The sequence below is a fragment of the Gadus macrocephalus genome, chromosome 5, assembly GCF_031168955.1.
Source record: "Gadus macrocephalus chromosome 5, ASM3116895v1".
In the NCBI taxonomy this organism is placed as follows: domain Eukaryota; kingdom Metazoa; phylum Chordata; class Actinopteri; order Gadiformes; family Gadidae; genus Gadus; species Gadus macrocephalus.
The window spans coordinates 4,240,976-4,266,222 of NC_082386.1; the positions used below are offsets into that span (position 1 = coordinate 4,240,976).

Consider the following 25,247-nt stretch of genomic DNA (forward strand, 5'->3'; position numbering starts at 1 on the left):
TGCCTTGGGCCCCCCCACGACTGCCTCACTTTCCCCCGCAGTCCGTCGGCCCTGTGCACACTGATTACTCAAGGTGCAACAGGTGTGCAGCCTCACCCAGCCCCGAGGTCCCATCCCACTTGGCAAGGGGAGGCAGCCTGAACCAGCCATCCTCCACACACACTCCCACACAAAGAAGGCTTAAGAATGGAATATAGTCCTTCAATCTAGACTGAAAGGGGGGGTCCTTCACACCAATGGTGAAGGAAACAAAAAAAACAATCTGGCATGTTGACATTTTGAGTAACGGCCTGTTCTGTGGAGCCTTGTTTGGCTGCCATGATGAAGGTGCATATGATATGATTATCTGCTACTTAGCTCGCTGTTAGCTCACTGGGGCTATAGGTGTAGTCCAATTAGGCTGGAGTTCAGCAATAAAAGCCATTCCTGACGTTAGCAAACAGCAGGTGGAAGTGGAGGTAAACTGACATGTTCTGTGGGTATCTCTGGGAGGTGGCGGGGGCCTCAGAACTCAAGCTCTGCTACGGCCACTTTGGGGGCTGAGCTTTGAGTGTGCTGTGTTCAATGTGCAGAGAACTGTACCGATTAGATTACTTTAGTTAATAACATGATGTACAACACATATAGTCACATTAAACTTTGTTTAAAGGGGCACCATCTTGCTTTTCTTTATATTCTTTTATTTATCTTGTTTTCCGCTTATGTCTATCACATAAGCTCAATTTTTGTGAAAGAAACACAGAATAGTTGGACCATTGACATTATTCGTTTATGGGAAATGAAGTGTTTTTGAAACCATGTCACAATATAACCAGTGAGGAGAGAGTTCAACGTCCCTTTGTATTCTTAGCTGTCCCAAACAGCAGGTAAACTTTCAGGTGTCCTTTCAGTTTGTGCCAGGGGAACTGCTCCACATCCAAACACACACAAACTATTTTCCACTCGTCTTGAAATGCACACAGGTAGACTAGTACGCTAGGTCAGGAGCAAGTTAACCTTGAGCATGGAAGGCTTTTCCTGTTCTTCAATACGTCACTTTGGTCACACCCGCCTTGGCCGTGCGTTTTGCGTACAGGGCGAGTTGAGAGGCAAGCTGCACTATGACGTTTGTTACTGGGTATGGCAGAAGCCAGCCTTAGGATAACTGACTGGGAAGTATATCACACTACTGCTAATTATGGAGTGTTGTCCCAGATACCAGAAGACCTAGATTCAGGAGTCTAACAGAGATGCAAATGCCCAAACACTTTTCACACCAGACACTTATACTCCAGTTTATAACTTAATCTCATGTCAGGCACAAACCCATACCAATTTTAACTTTAGGAATTGTTTGACAAAAGACTAAATTTTATAATTTGTTCTCAGAATAGACAAGAATGTCCAAATCTCACATGAGACTCAGAGACTCTATCTTATACCTTCTGTCACATTAAAAACAATGACATCTTCATAATTTGGACACACAGATGTAACTTTTAAAACAAGTAATGAATCTCAAAGCTTTCATTACTGACATGGCCGCTATTCTGTCTGCCCGCCTGTGAGCGTAGATTTTGCCCGCAACTTTCGTATAGTTATGATGGCAAGATCTGCAAGTTATTCAAGTATAACGAGGTTAACAGGGCCAATGCTGACTGTTTTTCCTTTCTATGTCTCATGCCTTGTCTTCATTGACACACCCGAAAGGGTACATTTTGTGCTTCAACTACTTCTGCTATTCCCATTTTCATTTCTATTATGTAATTTTTTGCCGTTTTTTTTGCAGAAAGATTAATATCAGTCCCTTAATATCATCTCGCCTCGACGGGAATCAATTGGACTAGTTTTACACTAGTGCTCTTTATGCGTCATTGTGCTTGGTTCTTAGGAGATATAGTTAGTAGACAGCATCACCTAGTGTACAAAGTGTGAAGGCGCACATAAAGAACCCATTACAAGAGGCATCGTTCACCTGAACGCTACTTATCCTTTCTTTGTATTTAAATCGGGTATTTCTATCCTTATTTATTGAAGTTTGATGTATGTGTATATATATATATATATATATATATATATATATATATATATATATATATATATAAGGACATTTGATGATCTCGAACTTGTTTGACCTTCAGTTTGTACCGTGACTGTGAACATTTCCTTTCGAGGCAATTCAAAAAGGAAAACGGAAGAAATTAGCTTTGAGGGAGTGTGTTGTTAATATCAGTGTAGAATCTGAATTACTGGCCTTATTAGTTCAATTGTCATAGAATCAGTTCAAAGCAATGTTGAGCCAATCGGGTTGCTTTGGGTAATAGCAGGTAAAACCATGTGAGACAAGCAGGCGTGTCCCGTCGACAGACACCTGGGGTATGAGGAAATAAGGTACACAATGGGTCCTGACTCAGACACATTTCGTGTATCCTATTACCCTCCTATGGGCCTATTTGGTGAACAAAAATTATGTTTCTAGTTTCAAGTCAAGCGTTTCCTATTTATTTATTTGTCTATTTTTTTGTTTATTTATCTATTATTTATTTTTGTTTATTTATTTATGTTTCCTTTTAACATATTTGTATAATATTTAAATATAGGCCTTGTCCTAAACTATTCCCCAGATAAATATACAATTGACATATGTAATCTTTGTATTATTTTGTCTAATTTAAAATCAAACTGAAATTAATGAAGACAAATGCCAAATGAATCGTTTGGATTGGAAACAATTTACTGACGTTTGCATTGATTTGAATCATATCAATGCAAAATATTTTCATCAGCTTAAACCAGTGACAGCAATAGCCCTCACCACCCATCAACCACCATCACCCATCACCACGGTCATCACCACCATCACCATCACCAGCACCAACCATGGTCACCATCATCCAGGGTCACCACCCAAGGTCACGACCGATGGTCACCACCTCCATCACCACCATCACAACCACTGTCACCACACCATCACCACCCATGGTCACCACCACCTCCCATGGTCACCACCAGAGCTGTCATCCGGGTGTCCGTCGCTCGGCGCAGACTCACACCGCGCCGCAGCTCTACTGTTTCCGTAGCCAGTGTGTGCTACCAGCAGCTGAGCCCTCAGCCCAGGGAAACAGCTCACTCACGGAAACCGACCATCCCGACCGAATCATGTCACAGATGCCCCCGTCCATGGTGGATTAACGCCCGCAATCGGAAGAGAACCGCTCGCTGATCCATGTCCACGCGCGGCGCTCCGCCGTGCCTCGCAGGGAGCTCGTCGGCGACACCCTCCATAACATGGGAGATTAAAAAGAGATATTAAGTGTGCGTCTTGGGCTAGTACGCTAGCAAGCTACCCCCTCCTCCCCCCCCCCTCCCCTTAGTTGATCTGTCACCCACACCCTCACCCTCCGTTCTCAATTTCAACGGCGGAAAATGAAGAAGTTTAACATCAGGAAGGTGCTGGACGGCTTGACGGCGTCTTCTTCCTCGTCCGCCCCGGCGGCACCGGGGAGCCGAGACAGCGAGCTGGTCCAAGAGAGTCTTCAGTCGGAGCATTTCCAGCTTTGCAAGGTGGGCTTCGCCTCATATCGGCTAGCGACTGTTTTTGCATACTGCTCAACCGACCGACATGATGACAGATGCCAGCCTGGCCTGGCCCAATGCTATTCGGATCACATGCTGAGTACTGTCTGCACAATGCATGCACAATGCATGCACAATGCATGCACAATGCATGCACAATGCACCTGCAGCCATACGCATCACTTGTGTCCGGGGTGATATCCCGTCGGCAGGGATTGTTTTAATCAGCTGGTCCATGGCGGGGCGCTTTATTTACCGCTGTTGTAGCGAGACGTCCGCACCACCACGGCTGTTTGCGTTGCACTGAATGATCGCCCCGAGTCAGTGAATGAGCCGGCCAACCAGTTCATCCGTCTCTGCTGCAGTGAGCCTAGAAATGTTGTACTCATTATGTAGCATGCCTTCTTGATTTGGGCATTGTTATCTAGAAAACATATGCTTGAAATGTGCTACATCGACAAAATAATAGATCATTTCCTTTGTATTAAGTGTGACCCCTTGCTTTAGGCTTCTTTCTTATTATGGCTGGCTCCTGTGTACGATCGCTCGTATTAAAGTTGCGGGGTGCGAGCCAGCTGGCGGCCCAGCAGCTGCGGCCCCCAAACTGAGATTGGGATAAGTCAGCTCACCAGGTTACTGGGCAGGGCATCGGATCATGCATAATTTTATCCCTGAACCATTTGATGAGGTCATGGATGCACAATCCCATAACTAGCTTTGTTATGTCTTATCTACAGAATTCCTATTTTTTTGCTGCATGTGATCCACTGTGTTTCGAACGCAACCCCCCCCCCCCAAGTCTGTTAACTTTTAACATCAAGGTTTATTTGGCTGGCATGCAAAGGCATCTGCTTTGAGGCTTCTGCTATCATGTTTGTTGCATCTCTGTGTTAGCCTTTTTATTCCATTCATTCAGATGACACCCATTCTCCCAACATTGATGGATCACTCTGCCTGTGATTATGATAATGCTCCACATTTACTTCAAGTTTCTTCCAGTTAAGGCCAGCTTTTAGGCTCTGGTACATTTTTTATTGTGCAGCAGGCGATGATGATGATGATGATGATGATGATGATGATGGTGAGGAGGACGATGACGATGGAGGAAGAGGATGGTGAGGAGAGTGCCAGTGTGATTTAGTTTTGCTCTCCTGCTCCCTCTCCCCTGCAGACTGTGCGTCATGGCTTTCCACATCAACCATCCTCCATGACCTTTGACCCTGTGCAGAAGATCCTGGCCGTGGGGACGCTGGGTGGAGCATTGAGACTGTATCCTCCATGTATTTATTGATATATTTTATTTGTACTTTATACTGATCATGGCGAATCAAAAGCAAAGCAATTGAGAATAAAGGCGGGGGGGGGAACCGTGTTCCCAGACTGGGCGTGAAATCTGGCCCAATCTCAATTACTTGGAAATGTCGAGTTGGCAAAACACATTTTCATGTGTACACTTTGTGAGTTGTCGCTGCAGGGTTGGTTCTGTCGGGTGTCGCGTATCCTCCTGAAAAAACAATGTCCTGAAACCCGCCCTTTGACCAAACAACCACTCAGGAAGATATACCAAGCTGAGCTATCTCCATGTCTGTTTTTCGGGGAGACGATTGTCCGAAATGGAGAATCTTAATTGGAACTGGTTGATGTTGTGTTCTAATTGTGTTCATATACAATTTGATAATATGCTAATATGATAATGTACTGTTTCTATCAGCTGGGGTTTCTAAAGTTGTGCTCTTTTATCTTCAAGGCTTGCAGTCTTTGCAGTCACGCAGAACATATTCTGATTGTATCTTGCGCTTCCTGCTGATGGTCTCGTGGCCTTTATGGACGCAGGGTCCAAGTTAGTCATGATTGTCCCTCCATGAGTTGTAGTAAAAGTCCAAAGTTTTTCATCATCCAATGCACAGTATAATATGCAAGGCTCGGCAACGTAAGACATTATGGGTTTTTTAAAGACACTTCAAATATAAATATGTGAATGAAAGTAGCGAGTAGTTGTACGATATTTGCAGTATAGGTTATATATTTCTTTACTTTTTTATTGATAAGTGGTCCAAACCATTGCATTAATATTTATTACAGCCATACATATCAATCAATATTAACCAGCTCTAATCCACACTCAACTTTGAATCTTAAGTGTCGATAAGAGACACTAGCTACTATCTATAGACTCTGCTGAAAGCTGCAAGCTTTGTAGCTGTAGGCCTTACTCACCTAGCAGCCATCGTGGTTCTGAAATATGTTTTGCGTTTAGTGTTTTAGCATTCAAAGATAGCAGCTGCAAAGGGAATGTGGCCTATAAGCCACCAGCCCCCCCTCCCTCTCCAGAAGGAGCCTCATTAACGTAGCCTCTGCTGTAGCGCCAACAGAACCTACGCCATACGCCACGGAGCCAAAGTCTTCTACCGGGCCGCCGGGTGCCAACCTGCTGCTGTCACATGCGCTGTAAACATCCACTGACCTGGCCGGTTGCATGGCAAGGCTGTTGTTAAACAATGGAAAATTAGTTTATTATGTTTGAATGCTTATCAATGCAACTATAGGAAGCAACATAGATGTGGAACCTGTTGGTATCCTTAGTCGGCAAGATTTCTACCAACCCCTACCTGCTCATTTATTGCATGTATCTTATAAAAAAAAAATCGCTTTAAATCCCTTTGGGTCAAAGTGCCTGCTAAACAGTACAAAGTAATGAATAGCAGAATCCGCTGCAGTGACTGCGACTCGTTGGCCACTGTTTTTTATGTACAACACTAATGTTTTCAGAAGAGATGGTGCCCCACCTGACCAGTGTTTACCTGCAGTCTTAGTGAAGGGAGGTTGTCCTAACAGCAGCGGGCGTGTGGTTCTGCATGAGCGTGGGTCTACTCACAGCCTGTCATGCGGAGAACATACCTAAACAGTAGCTCTCTGTTTAACTTCCATAGTCTTTATGCTACGTCTTCCTCTATCCTCACCTACGGTCTGAAGATTACTAGGCCCACTGTGTTTACCTGACGCCACCCGTAGAACACACACACACGCACGCACCCCTATTTTACTATTCTTGTGAGAACACGCACAAAGACATGTTACTGTTTACTATACTTGTGAGAACTCGAACCCCCGCACGCAATTACACCTGCGTCCCTATTGTACTATACCTGTGAGGATGGGCTGACACACAATCGCACAGACACGCACACATACAGACACACGCGCACACACACACTCTTCCTCCACGGCGTCCCTAATTTGTGACGCCGGAGCCGTTGAGGCAATTGGTCCATTTATCAACGACAGGCTGTTATTGATTCAGCTCATTGGCCGCAGAGTTTGGAAACGCTGCCACAGCCTGCTAGACATAAACTCAATGAGTTGTCTACAAGCCGTAAATGTCTACATTAACAAAATGTGTTTTTACTAGCGGCTGCCTCATCAGCGCGCCATCGTAGTCTGACTGCCCTTAACCTCCCACTGGCCCTTAACCTCCCACTAGCCCTTATCCTCCCACTAGCCCTTAACTTCCCACCAAGCCCTTAACCCTTCCACTAGCCCTTAACCTCCCACCAAGTCCTTAACCTCCCACCAAGTCCTTAACCTCCCACTAGCCCTTAACCTCCCACTAGCCCTTAACCTCCCGCCAAGCCCTTTACCTCCCACCAAGCCCTTTACCTCCCACCAAGCCCTTAACCTCCCACTAGCCCTTAACCTCCCACTAGCCCTTAACCTCCCACCAAGCCCTTAACCTCCCTCTAGCCCTTAACCTCAAACCAAGCCCTTAACCTCCACCTAGCCCTTAACCTCAAACCAAGCCCTTAACCTCCACCTAGCCCTTAACCTCCACCTAGCCCTTAACCTCCCACTAGCCCTTAACCTCCCACTAGCCCTTAACCTCCACCTAGCCCTTAACCTCCACCTAGCCCTTAACCTCCACCTAGCCCTTAACCTCCCACTAGCCCTTAACCTCCCACTAGCCCTTAACCTCCCACTAGCCCTTAACCTCCCACTAGCCCTTAACCTCCCACTAGCCCTTAATCTCCCACTAGCCCTTAACCTCCCACTAGCCCTTAACCTCCAACTAGCCATTAACCTCCCACTAGCCCTTAACCTCCACCTAGCCCTTAACCTCCACCTAGCCCTTACTAGCCTGGTGTTCTTCTGAGTGTGTGTGTGTGTATGAGCCCCCCTAAAACCCCCTGTGTGACATTGAAATTACATAAATTACTGAATACGGTGTTTACCGTATTCAGCCTAAATCTGCATAGTATGTGACTTTACGTTGAATTTTCCGCATTGGGTGTAGCGTAGCACGCAGCAGAGACGGTGACAAGTTAACCCGCACTTGACCCACATGCGCACAGTTTTAGTAGACATCAAACACAGCGCCGTGACTACAGCCCTCCCTGCTATCTTCACAGCCCTCGCTGTAAAGCAAGCTGGAAGAAGAAACTTTAATCTACAGCCCATCAGAATGTGGGACGTTGTCTCGATATATTTGGGACAGGGGACAAGGGACAGAAATACTGTGCAGTTCCGAGTAAAAGGGGATCCCTGGTCACCCTAGATAGTGTTGTGGGCCAGCATGGGATGAAAGCAATGTGTTGTTTCTTGAGTAGACAAACCGCATGAAGGCAATGTGTCTTGTTTCTGGAGAAGACGAACCGCAGCATTTCTTGCACTAACCCTTGCCAGAGATTGAGTTTGGGATTGAGGTTCAAGGGAAGTTGGTTTGGTTTGCTAAGTTTCTAAAATGTAGTACTCCAACCACTTCTCTGAAACCCATTGTTAGAAACCAATAGGTGAATAAAGTGCCCAGTATCCCAAAAGAAAGTCCTTTCTTAAAGTAGAAGGTAGCTGGGCCACCAAAGCATATTCTTCTCCAATGTTCTGCTGATGCTGCATACGCTCTCATAGATGGCCTCAGAAATGGGCTGTGGTGGGAAAGGGCTTTCTCCCTGTGTTCTCTTGGGAGCCTGTGTGAGGGAGTCACGGCCCTCCCTCTGTGATGGTTATCAGCTGATCTGCTTTTCAGAGCTGAGAAGGATAACACCAAATGAGGAAGAACTATGGGTCATTCTTCTGATTTGATATTTTTAGTGTTTTCGTAATGCTGTCTTCCCTTGGCTTGTGACGTTATGTAAGCCTGGGTTTGGGCTCATGATATCAATGTGAATAAGAGTGTGTGATTCTAAACCAAATTCTTAATAATTATCTGAACAATCGACTTAATTCTCAACTGAATCAGCTGACTATCGATTTTATTTAAATTATTTACATTTAAATGTGTATTCTATAAATGTGGCAGTTCTGCAGTGTTAAGTGTTTGCTGCTGTTGAAGTGTGTCTGAACTGGCTCACACTAGCACATCGTAGACGGTCACAAGCAAAGTGTTGAAATATGAGGAAGTGAGGAACTTTATGCTTATCATATGAGCAGCGTGTGGGTTTGGATGCTGGGGCTTGTGTTGAAATAGAACATAAAAAAACATATTTTATCGACAACACCAGATGACAAATAAAAAGCACAATAATTGAAACATGGAAAAAGCCAACCGACAAATCATGTTGTAGCAAACAAGGACGTTTAAGTGTCGTGCTGGCATGATGATGGTGATAACAAACCAGTAATGCTACATATTACTGTTTTGCTTATAAAAAAATCGATGCTGTTTATGCAAGATCAGCAGATATGACGCAAGCCAAATGAATGAAACCCCCCCACAACAACAGAGGCATAGTACCTGGGGGGAGGGGGGAAGGGGGAGGGGGTTGTGGGGGTGGAAAGGTCGGAAGTGAGGCGAGGTTCAGTAGCCGGCACTCTGGCACCCGTGGATGTCTCTAGCCGTCTGTTGACTCCATACTGCTAAAGCAGCTACGACCAATATATCATTATGATAGATAGATAGATAGATAGATAGATAGATAGATAGATAGATAGATAGATAGATAGATAGATAGATAGATAGATAGATAGATAGATAGATAGATAGATATGGGCCTCTTCAGGGGTTGATTGAACTCCTGCATGCTCTGCCTTGCCCGACCGTTTAGGGTTACAGGAGATCAGCTCAAAAGCAACATTGTCTCGTCTGCAATTATGAGTTGTTTTTTATTCAGTTGTCTTATTGTATCATTGAATTGGGAGCGCATCCCGCTGGTGGCTTCATGGAGAGATCCTCTTTCTGACCGTTTCCTGTTTCTGTCTCGGTAATGGTCACTGAATTCCATCACAAAATGAGCTCAGATCTCCATTCGTGTAGGTTTTTATCTTCAGTGAGACAAACACAACCAAGAGTCTCATTTAAATGGGGAGTTTCTAATGTCGTTTCCTTTCCGTCCTTCTAACCTACACAATACCCAGTACACCATTGTCTTTAGTACTGGTTGTTTTCATCTGATTGTGGTTCTTACGGTAGACCACCGCACCATCTCTCTGCCTTTTAAAAATCATAATATTGTGATTGTTTTCTTAACACGGATGTATTACTTTCATTTGTACTTTTGTATACTGAATGAGAATGTCAACCGTTTATTCTCCTGAGTGAAGCAACCTGCAGGTTTGGCCGTTCTGGCGTGGAGTGCTACTGCCAGCACGAGAGTGGAGCCGCCGTCATCCAGCTGCAGTTCCTCATCAATGAGGTTGGATTCCTGATCTCATATCCGCATTAATTCCTCCCTCCATCCTACCATCTGTCCATTCATTCATTCAGTCATTCATCCCTCTGTCCGTCCGTCTGTCCAATCATTCATTCAGTTCCTGATCAATGATATCCTCCTCAATTAAGCTTCTCACGTTCTCACTAATTCCCTCCCTCCCTCCCTCCCTCTATCCATTTCTCCATCTAACCATTTATTCACCTAACCATCTGTTTCCTGAACGAGGTTTGATTCCTCCCTAATATCCTCCTCACCTCCTCGCTCAGCCCTCCCTCCCTCTATGCCTCTATCCATTCATCCCTCCCTCCTTCCATCCCTCCCTCCCTCCCTTTATCCATCCATCCCTCCATCCATCCATCTATCCCAGCCTAGGAATGTCCCCCCCTGGGCGGACATCTCTCCTGTGCACACCCCTTCCCTGGCACTGGTTCAGCGTTTACAGGTTGTGAACCAGGGCCAGCACGTGTGAGAAGTGCTGCCAGCCAACACATTGATTAGACAGTGGTGTTAGCTTTGTGACCTAGCGGGGCTCCGTAATGGCCTTTTTAGTTGTGCTTTTTAGGGCTCACTCCCACTCTATCTCTTGCTCTCGCTCTCCCTCGCCCGGGCCACTCCGTGCTCCGTGCCAGTGCTGGGTCCAGGGTTTACTCCTCTGCAGTGTAGCTGTGTGTGAGAGCCTTCATGGGATTCATTTGACTTTTAACCTGACCTTTAGGGGGCGCTGGTGAGTGCCTTAGCCGACGACAGCATTCACCTGTGGAACCTGAGGCAGAAGCAGCCTGCTATTCTGCATTCCCTAAAGTTCAACAAGGAGAGGTGAGGCTGGTGGGGGGGCGGGCTCTACCACGCGTCACCAATACCACGTGTGTTCTTGGGCCTTTGTTCTGTCTAGGTTGTTTTACCTGCCAGGATTTGTCTAAACAAAAAAAGTTTCTTTTTTTTGAAAAAAGTTTCAAATAAGGATAATTCGGTTTTATCTCTTGGTTAGTATTGTGAAGATCTTTTTAAAATGTTGCATGCACATTTTCATAACTTTGGGGTTGAACTGTGTTCATTCCCCAGGATCACGTACTGCCACCTGCCCTTCCAGAGTAAGTGGCTGTACATCGGGACGGAGCGGGGGAACATCCACATCGTCAACGTGGAGTCCTTCACCCTCTCGGGCTACGTCATCATGTGGAACAAAGCCATTGAGCTGTGAGCCCCGCTGCCTCCAAAACCCTCTCTCCCCCACTGACATTTTCCCTTCTTTGTGTCGGTAATTCTGCATCGAAAAGTGTGAACCCTTTATTGTGGTTGTTTATCCTAGCATAAGGATATGGATAAATTTTGTAAGGCTTAGGTTTACAAAATGTTTGTACACAGCCTTATGAACAAAAACTCCCCATCCTATTCTACTTGTGACCACTGGTCACTGGTCTGTCCTCTTTGAATGATATATTTCTTTATGCAACATTTAAAGTGAAGCTAAGATATAGTATTGGCTAGGCAGACGGTGCATGTACTCTGATCTGAGAGTGAGCCTACGCTGGCAGGATTCCTGGTCTAAGCAGTGAAATCCAATATTCAGCGGTGTGTGTACCGCGCACACAGCTTCAGGCAGATCTAAGGAGAATCAGTGCAAAGTGTTTGACTTACCGTTCTGTCGCTGTACTGTGACCTGTGTACTGCATTCGGTTTGTTCAATCTCCTGAATGTCACCCGTCCCAGGGATGCCAAATCATTTTATTCCATTTTATTTATTCAATCCATTTATTTTCTCCCCCTTCCTATTCCAGATCCACCAAGTCCCACCCTGGCCCTGTAGTCCACATCAGTGACAATCCAATGGACGAAGGCAAGGTATGGATCCTTCTGCTTCGAATCCAAGCCTTTCAAACTGGCCAATACACAACATGGGAACCTATGTTGACACCCCGTGTGTATTTCAGTCGACTGTAAGTCAGGCTGTGTGTAGTTTGGTCGTGACCTCATGTTGTCTCCTTGTGTTGCAGCTTCTGATTGGTTTTGAATGTGGGATAGTGGTGCTGTGGGACCTCAAGTGTAAAAAGGCTGACTACCGCTACAGTTACGATGAGGTAAGGCACACGCACACACACGGCTCTGCTCAACGGTGTTTGTGGGGACATGGCTGCCGTCCTCACAACGGGCAGCTGGTTCCTTGGGACTGTTACTCTGGTGGGATTTTGACTCTGTGAATCTCACTCTCTCTCTCCCTCTCAGCCCCACCTGTTACACCTAATGAGAACTAAAAGACTTAATTATGTTTCACCAATCCTTAATTGGCTTGGAAATTAGGTTGACGCTTATTAATCCCGCAAGAGTAATTAAGGAATGCATGAAAGGCATGAAATTATGCAATATTGGACATGCTTCCTAATCTACTAGCATGGATTCCATTCATCCCACGCATAGGATAATGACCGCCACTCCTGTGTTCAACTGAAGCAAACTGTCGTCGTCCTTACGGTCCCCACTTTGCATATGTTTTGATAAGTGTGTGTGTGTTTCTGTTTGTGCGCGCGTGTGTGTGTTTGTGTGTGTGTGTGCTGCAGGCCATCCACTCGGTGGCCTGGCACCACGAGGGGAAGCAGTTTGTGTGCAGCCACTCTGACGGCACCCTGACCACTTGGAATGTACGAGTCACCGCCAAGCCTATCCAGACCATCACACCACATGGTGGGGACGCGTCGCACGCACGCACTGCACGTACACACACACACACGCGCAAATACATAGACACATGCTCACTCACCACATGGCTCAAAAAGTACTTGCACATGCAGACACAGACTTACATACATGCATATACATACATATCACACCACACAGAAGGAGCTGTTGTGTGAATAAAGGCCACGCATGCACAGGTTTAAAAGTACCCACAGCGTTTGTAGCTATAAAATTAAATACAGTGCTTGGCATCATTGATATTTGTCGTTAGACCACAATACACAATGCCTACTTCCTGTCTGGTCACATGATCCTCTCGTGTGGTGAAGTTGTGTAGTTAATGCAATAGAAAAACCCTTACTGGATCTACATTATACCATATTATTCATCACAATATAAAATGATGAGGTGACATTATGAGGTGAATGTAAACGTTATTGCAGAACAACCCGCTGACTCATTCATTATTAACCATAAATGTCTTCCCTAATGGGTGTTGTAATGAATGAACTCGCTCTAGTGTGGCCATACATTTCTCTCTTCACATCCATGTCTGTGCATCCCCCCCCCCCCCCCAGGCAAGCAGCCCAAAGACGGGAAGAAACCAGAACCCTGCAAGCCCATCCTGAAAGTGGAGTACAAGACCACACGGGCCGGGTGAGCCATGACCCCTCCCCTTAGTCAGCCGGCTCTCCTTTCCACATCCTGTTTGAGGCGCTGGCCGTCCTGTTGTTGGGTACACACACCGGGACGCATTCCAACTGTCACTGTCTCCTCCCTTCTGCTTCCCCTCCACCTGCTCCTTCTCCCCCTCCTCCTCCTCCTCCTCTCCCTCCTCCTCCTCCTCCTCTCCCTCCACCTCCTCCTCCTCCTCCTCTCCCTCCTCCTGCTCCTCCTCTCCCTCCTCCCTCTCCACCTGCTCCTTCTCCCCCTCCTCCTTCTCCCCCTCCTCCTCCTCCTCCTCCTCCTCCTCTCCCTTCTCCCCCTCTACCTGCTCCTCTTCCCCATCCACATGCTCCTCCCCCTCCTCCTGCTCCTCCTCCCCCTCCTCCTCCTTCCCCTCCCTCTTCCCTTCTCTCATTGTCTCCTGTTCCCCCTCCTAATAAGCGGCTACAGTTGATCATGACGGCCATTAGCCACTGATTGGCTAGGTGGGATCTAATTAGGGCCCGTGTTAAAATGCTCGCTGCATTTTCTGCGGCGCAACATATAATTTGTGGGGAACTCTTTCAAGAGGGGTTTTAAGGCATTCGGCCTCATCACATCTGGTTTAAGCAAAACAGAAATGTCTTTCCATTTTATATTGTAGAAAATATACAGGTGTTCACGTTTTGCTAGTTTAGTTTGTTGATTAATTGAATTTGAATGAGTAGTTTACCTCGCCTAAAGAGTAAACACTAAACACTCAAATCAAACCCATGGAACAGAGCCAATCACTGGCATAAGCTGAGGTGAATAATATCACTGGGCAGCATTCTCAGCCAATCAGAACGCAAGATGCATAGCATGTTGCACACAGTGCCGGCACTGAGGATTAACCATTGTTTCTAGTCATTATTTACTCTTTGTCAAGTTGCTGTTGGCCGGTTTATGCGTGCATTTTCCAAGACGGTTTCTTGTCTTTGGTCCAGGGACGCCTTCATGGTGCTGTCGGGGGGGCTGTCCTACGACACGGTGGGGCGCAGGGCCTGCCTCACCGTGATGCACGGCAAGAGCACCGCTGTGCTGGAGATGGACTACCCCATCGTAGAGTTCCTCACGCTATGTGAAACTCCATACTCCAACGGTAACCCCTCACTGCCCCCGTGGTCGGCCGGCCGTGGTCTGTAGTTCTTTCATGCTGTTGGGTGCAAGAACCCCAACCCTTTGTGTTTGTGATCTGTCTCGTCAGACGTCCAGGAGCCGTATGCTGTGGTGGTCCTGCTCGAGAAGGATTTAGTGGTGATCGACCTCGGACAAATTGGGTGAATATTTAACGGATCATTATAACAATGATGAAATTTGATTTTACTCGTGTAGCACGTTTAATTGTGAACAATAGCGTGTTAACAGGGCTGATCCATTCTGTGGTAATTCGCTCTCTCTCTCCAATACCACACAACACTTACTGTCTTTGTACTGGCATCTCTGCATCTGGAGCCTTTTAAATGGGTGCCAGGTGATGTCACTTGCGTCATGACATCCCTCGCTGTTAAGTGCTGCCCAAGAGGAATGATTTGAGTGTGCAACACATGACACATTTAATCCACTCCTCAGCTCCTCTGACGTTTAGCTATCCGTAGATAATGTAGATATAGCAATAAGGTTGACGTTTAGTGGTAAATAATGAGTTATAGTTACCTACCAGCCCTCAAATTAACTATGTTTGAACAGGAATAAGTAACATTTTAAGAGCACACATAATTAAAAACGAACCTACTAATAGGAAAGCCTACCTTTTAAAAATGGATTTGGTCATTTGATTTAAATTATTAGTTATACTTCCGAATATGCTATCATCCAGAATACGTCGTCAGGAGACCCTCCCTCTGTCTGTCCGTCCACAGATGGAGACAGATATTGGCTAGTTTAGTGTTTAGTGTTGAGTTGAAGGACTCCAGTTTCATCTGGCTGTAATGGTGTGTCCACAGCTACCCCATATTCGAGTCTCCGTACCCCCTGAGCATCCACGAGTCGCCGGTGACCTGCTGTGAATACTTTGCCGACTGCCCCGCCGAGCTGATCGCAGCGCTGTACTCGGTGGGCTCCAGGCAGAAGAGACAGGGTTACAGCAAGAAGGTACTTCATCATGGCCAAGCAATGGAGAGCATTCATTAGTAGATTAAAGGTACTGTAGGTATCTTTTAGGAGCTGTTGTTTGACATTTGTTAGTATGGCACCGCTGTCGCTCAGTTAAGAGTGAGTCAAAAGCTCTGCGAGAACATCGGTTTAAAGTGGACTGCGCCGGCCTCTTTATTAGACGACTGAGATTTGAGATCACTCCCGGGTCATTCTCGACCGATCTGGGCATCTGTTCCCTGATTGGTTTGCTTCTGGGTTGCGGCGAATTGTATGGAGGGAGGGACTAGAGGGAGGGAGGGAGGGACTAGAGAGGGAGGGACTAGACAGGGAGGGACTAGACAGGGAGGGACTAGACAGGGAGGGACTAGAGAGGGAGGGAGGGAGGGACTAGAGAGGGAGGGACTAGACAGGGAGGGACTAGACAGGGAGGGACTAGACAGGGAGGGACTAGACAGGGAGGGACTAGACAGGGAGGGACTAGACAGGGAGGGACTAGTGAGGGAGGGACTAGTGAGGGAGGGACTAGTGAAGGATGGTCTAGTGAAGGATGGTCTAAAGAGAGATGGGCTAGAGAGGGAGGGACTAGAGAGGGAGGGACTAGACAGGGAGGGACTAGACAGGGAGGGACTAGACAGGGAGGGACTAGTGAAGGATGGGCTAGAGAGGGCGGGACTAGAGAGGGAGGGACTAGAGAGGGAGGGAGGGACTAGAGAGGGAGGGACTAGACAGGGAGGGACTAGACAGGGAGGGACTAGTGAGGGAGAGACTAGTGAAGGATGGTCTAAAGAGAGAGGGGCTAGAGGGCGGGACTAGAGAGGGCGGGACTAGAGAGGGAGGGACTACAGAGGGAGATAGGAAGGGACTAGAGAGGGAGGGACTAGAGAGGGAGATAGGGAGGGACTAGAGAGGGAGATAGGGAGGGACTAGAGAGGGCAGGACTAGAGAGGGAGGGACTAGAGAGGGAGGTAGGAAGGGACTAGAGAGGGAGGGACTAGAGAGGGAGGGACTAGAGAGGGAGGGGATTCATTTTGGTAACATTACATTCACATTTTTAATTTGTGATATTAAGTTAATTTTGAATGAGTGATCTTAAGGTTGTTTATAAGGATACAGCGAGAAGGTATCAGAGACTAGCTCAATGTATTGAATCTTCCAGGCATTGTGGATCCTTTTTATTTAGCACATGCTATTAAAGTGGTGCCCCGGCAGCAACCATGGTGTTAATTGAATTGATCAGAGTAATGGTGCGATTGATCTCATTAAGTCTTGTCAATCTAATTGCAGGAATGGCCCATTAGTGGTGGAAACTGGGGCCAGGGGACCCAGAGCTACCCGGAGATAGTCATCACTGGGTGAGTGGAGGCCAGCAGGGTTAGGGCATATGACCCATTAACCACCTCTAGATCTGTGTTCATTCCATTCTCTGGGGATGGGTCTTGATCAAGATTATAAACCTCTTGGCCTTATAAAAAGAGAATGTGAGTCCAAATAGTGCAACTATTTTCATTAAACTATATATAATATCAAGTCTTTGTTGGACGTCTTGGGTGGAGAGTGATAACAATTTATTCAGCAAAGTTTTTATCTTGATTCGGTTCCCAGATTATATTAATCTCTCTCTCTGTTGTTGTTTGACTCTGGAACTCATCCAAAGAAAAGCATTAAAATGTTCATGTACGACAAATATGTTTTTTTCTTTCTTTGCTTTCTGAACAGACATGCCGATGGCTCCCTTAAGTTCTGGGACGCCTCTGCTTGTAAGTAGAAACCGCCGCTAGCTACCAAATGAATCACACACACACACAACAGCCAAAAGCTTATAGTGTCTCCGTAGGTCCTCTAATTACATTTCTCTTATCTTTCTGCTCTGGGTGAAGTAATGTTCCAAATGCTGTACAAGCTGAAAACTGCCAAAGTGTTCGAGAGGCCCCGAAGCAAGGAAGACAAGCCAAGCACAGAGCTGGTGGAGGAGGATCCCTTTGCCATCCAGACCCTTTCCTGGTGCCCTGAGAGCAGGATACTGTGCGTGGCCGGAGTCTCTGCCCACGTCCTCGTCTATAGGTTCAGCAAGCAGGAGGTCACCACAGAAGAAGTGCAGGTGAGCAATAGGGTTCTGCCGTCAGTTTCTAGGAGGGAGAGATTTGTGTTTCTGTGTTTGTGTGTGTGTCTGTAGGCATTTTTACACTTTCAAGCCGGTAGGGTCGAGGCTTGGCAAGCCCGGCAATTTTACTGTCTTGTCGAGGTGGCAAAATCAAGGAGCGGGCTTTCTTGGTTCACTGGAGAAGGCTACGCAAGGGAAGAACTCTTTAGAATAATTTACATAGTACGAATGTTTTAATTTTTTTACGATTCGCCTGCAAGTATGAGTATACATCTGAGTGTAGGCTACAAACGCGATTAACTATTAACGGCAATTAAGTGCAAAAACTGCAAAATATTCTTCATTTTGCTGGCCACTTGTTTTGTATCCCGACAAAAGCCTTGTAAGGACAGTTCCTCTGCGTCTTTCTTGTAGATCGCACCATTTTTCCCCATCTTCCTTTAATATGACTGCATCAGCTTCTCTTCACATTAAAATAAAAAACTAAAATAAATTGTAAATTGGGGTGCGAACTCAGGCCGGTATATTACCTCGGTCAGTGTAAACGCGTGCCGGGGAAAAAAGGCGTGCATAAGACGGGCATATTTGGCAGTGTAAAAACGTTTTGTGTTTGTGTATGTGATCTAAATGCTGTCAGAACTGGCTCTCTGTAATAACTTTTCTTAAGAAGTATTGATTATAAGTTAACCCATTTTATCATTGTGTTTATTTATTTTCATTGATACCTTTTATATGAAGAATATTTGATCGTGTTAATGAATCAATTCAGTTCTATTCATAGTCTTTATAAGACGGCATTAAATCTATTAACAGTATGTGATGGTCGTGATCATAAATAATGTCTCTCTCTCTCTCTCTCTCTCTCTCTCTCTCTCTCTCTCTCTCTCTCTCTCTCTCTCTCTCTCTCTCTCTCTCTCTCTCTCTCTCTCTCTCTCTCTCTCTCTCTCTCTCTCTCTCTCTCTCTCTCTCGCCCTCCTCTCTCTCGCCCTCCTCTCTCTCGCCCTCCTCTCTCTCGCCCTCCTCCCTCTCTCTCTCGCCCTCCTCCCTCTCTCTCTCTCTCTCGCCCTCCTCCCTCTCTCTCTCTCCTCGCCCTCCTCCCTCTCACCCTCCACCTCTGTCTCTCTCACCCCTCTTCCTCACCCCCTCTCCCTCATATCCCCCCCGGACCCCAGATGCTGGAGGTGCGCATGCAGAGTGATCTGAGTGATGTGGAGTCCCCGGAGCCAGCGGGGGATCAGACCCCCACACTGCCCACCCCGGGGGCCGCCTCCTCCAGCCCCCAGGAGGGAGAGCCCCCCCTGCAGGCCGCCACAGGCAGCACCCCATCGGACCCTCCCCGCGGCAACGTGCCATGTCTCCAGTATGCACCTCGGTTCTGATGGGTCTCACTGTCTCTGGGGAAGCCACCGAATGTGACTCCATGAATAGTAAAGCTGGTTTGATACTGTTGTTGATGTTGTTGCTCAATTCCCCCGCTTCTCTCTCGCTCTCTCGCTCTCTCGCTCTCTCTCTCTCTTTCCCCCCCCCCCCCCCCCCCCCCCAGGGTGCGTGGCTCTCCTCTGAAGCAGTCTCCGGGCTACCAGTTGGACCTGGTGGTCCAGCTGGTGGGGGTGAGCGGCGAGCCCCCCCAGCAGATCACCAGCCTGGCCCACAACTCCTCCTACGGCCTGTGAGTAGGGCTGTCCCAACTGCACCATTCCTCTGTTTGTTTACCTCACTCAGTTTCTCATGTTTATACCGATCACTCACTCTCGTTGTATCTCTCTGTCTCTTTCAATTCAATTCAATTCAGAAGGTCTTCATTGGCACGGAAAATAGACATTTACTTTTCCAAAGCAGATGATACTAACAGAACAAATTATCCAAACATAGGCAAGAACAATACAAATTCAAAATATATAATACCCCAGATATATAAAGAGTAATATACAGTGTGTGTGTGTGTGTATATATATATATATGAAATCTATATGAAATCTATAAGAACAAGACAGAAGTACAGTAGTATAGTTGTCCTGTATTCCTTTTTGAGGCTGTACAGTCTTGGGTTGGGTGTGTGATTGTACATTGTTGGATATCTCTCTGCAGAGATATGGCAGTTGGTTTGATAGCTAGGATGGGCTGTGTATTTCTCAGGAAGTTTGTGTTCCTGGTATCCGTTGGGATCCGGTATCTAGTTGCTCTGGGTACACTGGAATACAGACGCTTTTCTCTGTTCTGTTTATGGCTGTTCATGGGCTTACATATTTGTGAATCAGGCTAAGCAGTCACTCACTCTCTCACTCACACACCCTGAGTCATAAAAGACACACACACTGCGACACCCGGCTGCCTTTACAGATGCCTCTTCCTTCGGCTGCTTCTCTCATATATCTCCCTAAAACAAGTGTGATGTGACGTGCAAAGCAGCCTCTAGTCGCTCTAATGGGAGGGCAGGGCATTAACAATGCTCGGGTTTGTGGTTCCAGTCCCAGTTGGGGTATCTCATGCTAAGAATGTATGCAATCAATGTACTGTGCAACAACTGGCATTTATTATACTCTCTCGATCTTCTCCCTCTGATCGTGTGTGTGTGTGTGTGTGTGTGTGTGTGTGTGTGTGTGTGTGTGTGTGTGTGTATGGGGGGGGGGGGGGGGGGGGGGGTCTTCGATTCAATAACATTGAGGGCTGAATTGGATTTGTGCCGCTCTTAATGTACCAGAGCGTGGTCATAAAACCAGCAATGGGATGACTGTTGGAAACGCACAGAAAACGCACAACACATATGTTGGCTTCCAACCGGTCTCTGTTTAAACATGACGGTTTTCAGTATCAATGCAATACTTTGAAAGATTCCAAGCACTGAAAACACTCATTCAATAAAAGCTTGCAGAAAAATAGAAACAACATGAATAGAACATACAGTGTGTGAACACCTTACTCCAAAAGGACTATAATGGCTCCTCGCCTCACCCTCCCTCTCCATCTCTCCCTCTCTCCCCCAGTGTGGTTTTGGGTAACAGTGGTGGTCTGGCCGTTGTGGATTACCTCCAGCGCACGGTGCTCCTCAACATGGGCACGTCGGAGCTCTACACCCCCTCGGACCCCTACCAGAGGCAGCCGCGCTCCCCCCGCAAGACCCGCCACCCCTCTGGAGGTCAGCAGTCGGTCTTTTGTGTGGATGGGACGCTTTGTGACACTGAAGGCTTTCCAGTCCTTGGATAATTCTGTTCTTCTGTTTGTGTTTTCTTTAAAAATGTTTTCTCTTTTCCTCTCCCTCTGTCTGTCTCCTTCTCTTGCTCTGTCTCTCTAGCTGTGTTCGAAATCGTTCCCTATCATGGATGTAGTGCACTAAATAGGGTGCACGCCATTTTGTAGGGTGTTCGAATTCTCAGTGGTCCACTATATAGGGCACTATATAGTGGACTTAAAATAGGGTACATACGATGTTCCCTACATGTTACTCCCGTATACCACAATGCAATGCGGTCGTGTTTTTCCGGAGGAGAAGAAGAAGCTGAATAACCGCGAAAACGAATACATTTAATGATGGAGTCTCCGGCTTTCGTTTAGAAATGTCAACAATTTATTTGGGATTTAACATCGAATATTTAACATTCAAAATTAATAAAAAAAATACTTGAACAAGGAAATTTAACATTCAACATCAATACAACTTCCAGCTTTCCTCGTGAGTGCCTGGTATGTTTACATGATGTGGGCGCATCTGTCTGCGTCACACAAATACCCGGCGCATTTACTGACGCAAATGACGTTTAGAAATGTTCAGCGTAGTGTCCGAATTCTCGTTCCCTATTCCCTATATAGTGCACTAAATCATGTACACTATATAGGGAATAGGGAACGAGTGTATAGGGAACGATTTCGAACACAGCTTCTCTCTCTCTCTCTCTCTCTCTCTCTCTGTCTCTGTCTCTGTCTCACTCTGTGTCTATGTCTATCTCTCTTCCTCTCTCTGCCACTCTTTCTCATCCACCTACAGAACAACACTTTGGGCAGTTGCTTTAAACAAATATAAATACATTATATAATATGTAAAGATTTTGTGAGAATTCTCTTAGTGCCAGTAATTTACTCACGCAATAACTTAAACAATATTATCATCATTATTACTGCCATCTTAAACTTTAAAGCTATTTAATTGTGTCATATATATATATATATATATATATTGTGTCAGTATGGGCAGAGATGGTGGGAGATGTTGTTAGAGAAAGAGGATTCTTGGCAGCCAGCTCTGGTTCTCGCTCTCTCCCCCCCTCCATGTTCTCCCTCTCCCTGAAGTAGGTCCTCCCTCTCAGCAGGGGGCACCTCCAACACAACCTCCATCTGTTCACCTGCGCTTTTGAAATACTGCAGAGCTCTGCTAATTACCAATGTTCTGCTGTTTGATACCATTCATAATGGGATTCAGTCCCTAATTAGTGATCGGTCATTTTGTCTAGCCTATGTGTTGATTTATTACACTGCAACACTAGTCCTGTGAGACCTTACTCGATATGCACTTTGATTTCCGCAGTGACTACAGTCTGGCTTTAGCTGGACAGATTTACCTTTTCCATTATGGGTGCGGCCTTACGTTGTTCAGAATCCAGCCAATCAGATTGATGCTCCTGCTCTCTCCGCCGTTGAATGTGGTTTGAAGTCGAGCAAAAACGTTTTCCAATCCGATAAAAGCCATTGGTGCAAATTGCAAATTTCTGCAATCTTTTATTGCCATTATTCCGTCTATTTTGTATAAAAAACTTTCTGAGTGCTCCGTTGAACGATACGTTTGCTTGCGCGCCTCCATTACTCTTCCCATCAGTCAGACTGCGGCCGGTCGCATCAGGCTGGGTTCACGAGGCCACTACAATGCACCACTGTTTGAGTCCCACTGGGTTACATGGTTCATGTCCACACAACATGCACTGTTAGTTGCCTCTAGGCATTTGTTTTGTTGTCTCTGAAATGTCTTTCTTACTTTGTTCTTTTTTTCTGCATTTCATTCCACTCTTTTAATTATTCTTTTCTTCTGTAGCAGGCCAGTGCTAGATTCAAAATCTTTGCACATGTTAAATGTAGTGCTAATCATCTTAAGTACACACAGTATTTGCTTTTACTTAGAACAGTGTGGATCTAGCCTTGAGCAACGTTTTTGTGGCTTTCATTTGGATATCATTCTGTTTTGATTTCTGGCTAATCTTTTCTCTGTCACCTTCTCACGTCGCTCTCATCTTCTCTGTGGCCTTCTAAAGACTTTCCACATGGGAAGCCTTCTTGCATGTCCAGCCTTTCTAACTTGTGTACCGAGTCTGTGAAAAAACTCAGCTTCTATCACTTCAGTAAGTCATGTCTGTCGGTTTCTCTCTGTTTCCCTTTCCAGTTCCTCATTCAAGTTTTCTGTTTTTTCCTAGTAAATCAAGATCCCTCTCTTGATCTCTCTTGATCCCCCTCTCTCGATATCTCGATCTCTCTCTCGATCTCACCACTTTCACTCTCTCTATATTTGTGTGTGTTTGTCTTTCCTCTCCCTGTCTCTCTATCCAAATTCCTTTTTCTGGTGTTTTTCTGTTGGGTTCCTGTTCCCAGTAGAGCAGATTTTCTCAAACCAGTAGACCAATGATGAATGGTTCCCACTCAGCTCCCTCCATTATATCACTGACGACTTAAAACATGCGCCTCCCGTTACATGTGCGCCAAATAAATACGCTGACCCATCAGAACCAAACAACAACAAATCCCATCACATTCAACAGATTGAGAACTGACACTTCACTTTGATATTAATCTTAATTTGTCCGATAAAGTTCTGTTATATTACATCGTATTTATGTAGTCTGCGTGGGCCCAAGAGGCCGAGGTCTAGAGGCAAGGCAAGGCAACTTTATTTATATGGCACTTTTCATACACAAGGCAGAATCAAAGTGCTTGACATATAAACATTGTCATACAATAAAATAAAATAATAGATAAGTAGAGGGCAGAGGGTTGAGGGTAGAGGCTGGAGAAGTTTGATAAAGGCTGCAGTAGAACAAACCAGTAGAACACACCAGTAGAACACAGAAGTAGACCACACCAGTAGAACACACCAGTATAACAGTGCCCGTAGGCACACTGACCATATGCTACCATCATGGTATCCTATGTCACGGCCCGGATTGGGAGGGTCCAGTATATCAGACGCTCTTGGCACCGTTATTAGACCTGATGTACAGAGGGGCCACCCCCCCACCCAGCACAATGCCCCCTCCTGCCTCTCTCCCTGTGATGTGATCCAGTCGCTAGCTTAGTGGAAGTCATCCAATGGACATTTAATTATGTTTGTCACCGGAGCCTTTGATGGGTGAACGGTGTAGGATTTGGTCAAATGGCCCCAATGTCCTTCGACAACTTTAAACAAATCAACCTTCAGAAATGAATTTATTAGACGTATCGAACGGCTAATGAGTAAATGTTGAAAAGATATGAACCGGTTCAATTAAGTCTGATAAATGCAAGTTCATGCTAGTTATAAGCATGGCATGTGTCCTGGAACAGGGTAGGCTGCACGTTGTGCTGATAGCTAGCATGTATTCTACCCCATGCCAGGCTACATGCTCGTCATCAGCATGGCTTTCATCCCTGCACATGGGAGGTTGACCGTTAAAACAAGTTTATTTTCTGCTCTGTTTCTCTCTTTAGCGTTGTGCGACGGTAACGACGGCCCCACAGCCTCAGAAGACCGCTGCAAATCGCCCACTTCAGGTAGGCTCTGTTTGTGTTGTGGGGACTTTTCTAAAGCACTTTGACTTCAATGCTGAGTGTGGTTTGACACGGCTGCCTCCGGTGTCGCTGATCCTGTAGGATCTGCCTCTCCCTGCAATTCAGACGAAGAGCCAAAGCAACAAAGGTTCCTTGCTCTGGGTACTGTATTGCACCACGCAGCCACAATACCCTTTGACAATGGGAATGCACCATTACCCTGTAGCATGTGTCCAGCGACAGGATTGATTTCAAGGAAGTATCCTTCATATGAACAAAAATGATACCCAAGATCCAAATCTGGCTTTGTCGACATAGAAGAAAAGCAACTGAATTTGTAGAAAGCTATTTGTCCGATCTGCACTATACACACGTTTCACATTTGGGTGTTAACCGTTATAAGTTGGTATTGGTGCGTTCCTATTTAAAGGACTAATAAACATCCTGCCTTATTCCCGGTCATTTTATTTATTTAGTTTTGTTTTATTCTGGAACACATTCACAGTGAAGACAAAGAGCAGGCGCTTCTCCAAGACGGTGTCCAGTGACTTTGGTACTGTATGACCTCTGTGTATTGCTCTGTCCCACTTCCTGTGGTTTCCCGCTATGTGGTGAATCACGGGAAGCTCGCCTCACCCCTCTGTGCTTCTGTGCGGCAAAAATCTCTCTTCTGTGCATCTTGAGCCAATCGCAGACCGCGGTGCATCAGGACGTGTGTTGTGTGCTCACTAATCACCAGGTGTTGGGGCCTTTGTTGTGTGTCTCTATGGTCT

At 46.1% G+C, this 25,247-nt stretch overlaps 1 protein-coding gene across 4 annotated transcripts in view; it reads left to right on the forward strand.

Annotated features, from left to right (window-relative positions):
* The first annotated feature begins 2,940 nt into the window (after positions 1-2,940).
* Positions 2,941-25,247, forward strand: part of stxbp5b (syntaxin binding protein 5b (tomosyn)) — a 32,486-nt gene continuing 10,179 nt past the window's right edge. Inside the window, exons 1-22 of one of the 4 annotated variants that reach the window (XM_060051210.1) lie at positions 2,944-3,543; positions 4,727-4,824; positions 10,097-10,178; positions 10,912-11,012; positions 11,259-11,393; positions 11,975-12,038; positions 12,191-12,274; positions 12,752-12,875; positions 13,448-13,526; positions 14,501-14,655; positions 14,761-14,833; positions 15,500-15,647; positions 16,935-17,002; positions 17,367-17,407; positions 17,528-17,748; positions 18,924-19,111; positions 19,295-19,420; positions 20,736-20,887; positions 22,989-23,075; positions 24,415-24,477; positions 24,577-24,636; positions 24,980-25,027. In XM_060051210.1, coding sequence (XP_059907193.1) covers positions 3,406-3,543; positions 4,727-4,824; positions 10,097-10,178; positions 10,912-11,012; positions 11,259-11,393; positions 11,975-12,038; positions 12,191-12,274; positions 12,752-12,875; positions 13,448-13,526; positions 14,501-14,655; positions 14,761-14,833; positions 15,500-15,647; positions 16,935-17,002; positions 17,367-17,407; positions 17,528-17,748; positions 18,924-19,111; positions 19,295-19,420; positions 20,736-20,887; positions 22,989-23,075; positions 24,415-24,477; positions 24,577-24,636; positions 24,980-25,027 — 2,335 coding nt within the window. In that variant the 5' untranslated portion in view covers positions 2,944-3,405. Of the gene's footprint in view, positions 3,544-4,726; positions 4,825-10,096; positions 10,179-10,911; positions 11,013-11,258; positions 11,394-11,974; positions 12,039-12,190; positions 12,275-12,751; positions 12,876-13,447; positions 13,527-14,500; positions 14,656-14,760; positions 14,834-15,499; positions 15,648-16,934; positions 17,003-17,366; positions 17,408-17,527; positions 17,749-18,923; positions 19,112-19,294; positions 19,421-20,735; positions 20,888-22,988; positions 23,076-24,414; positions 24,478-24,576; positions 24,637-24,979; positions 25,028-25,247 lie in introns of all 4 variants that reach the window. The other 3 variants (XM_060051207.1, XM_060051208.1, XM_060051209.1) reach the window with 3 other exon arrangements.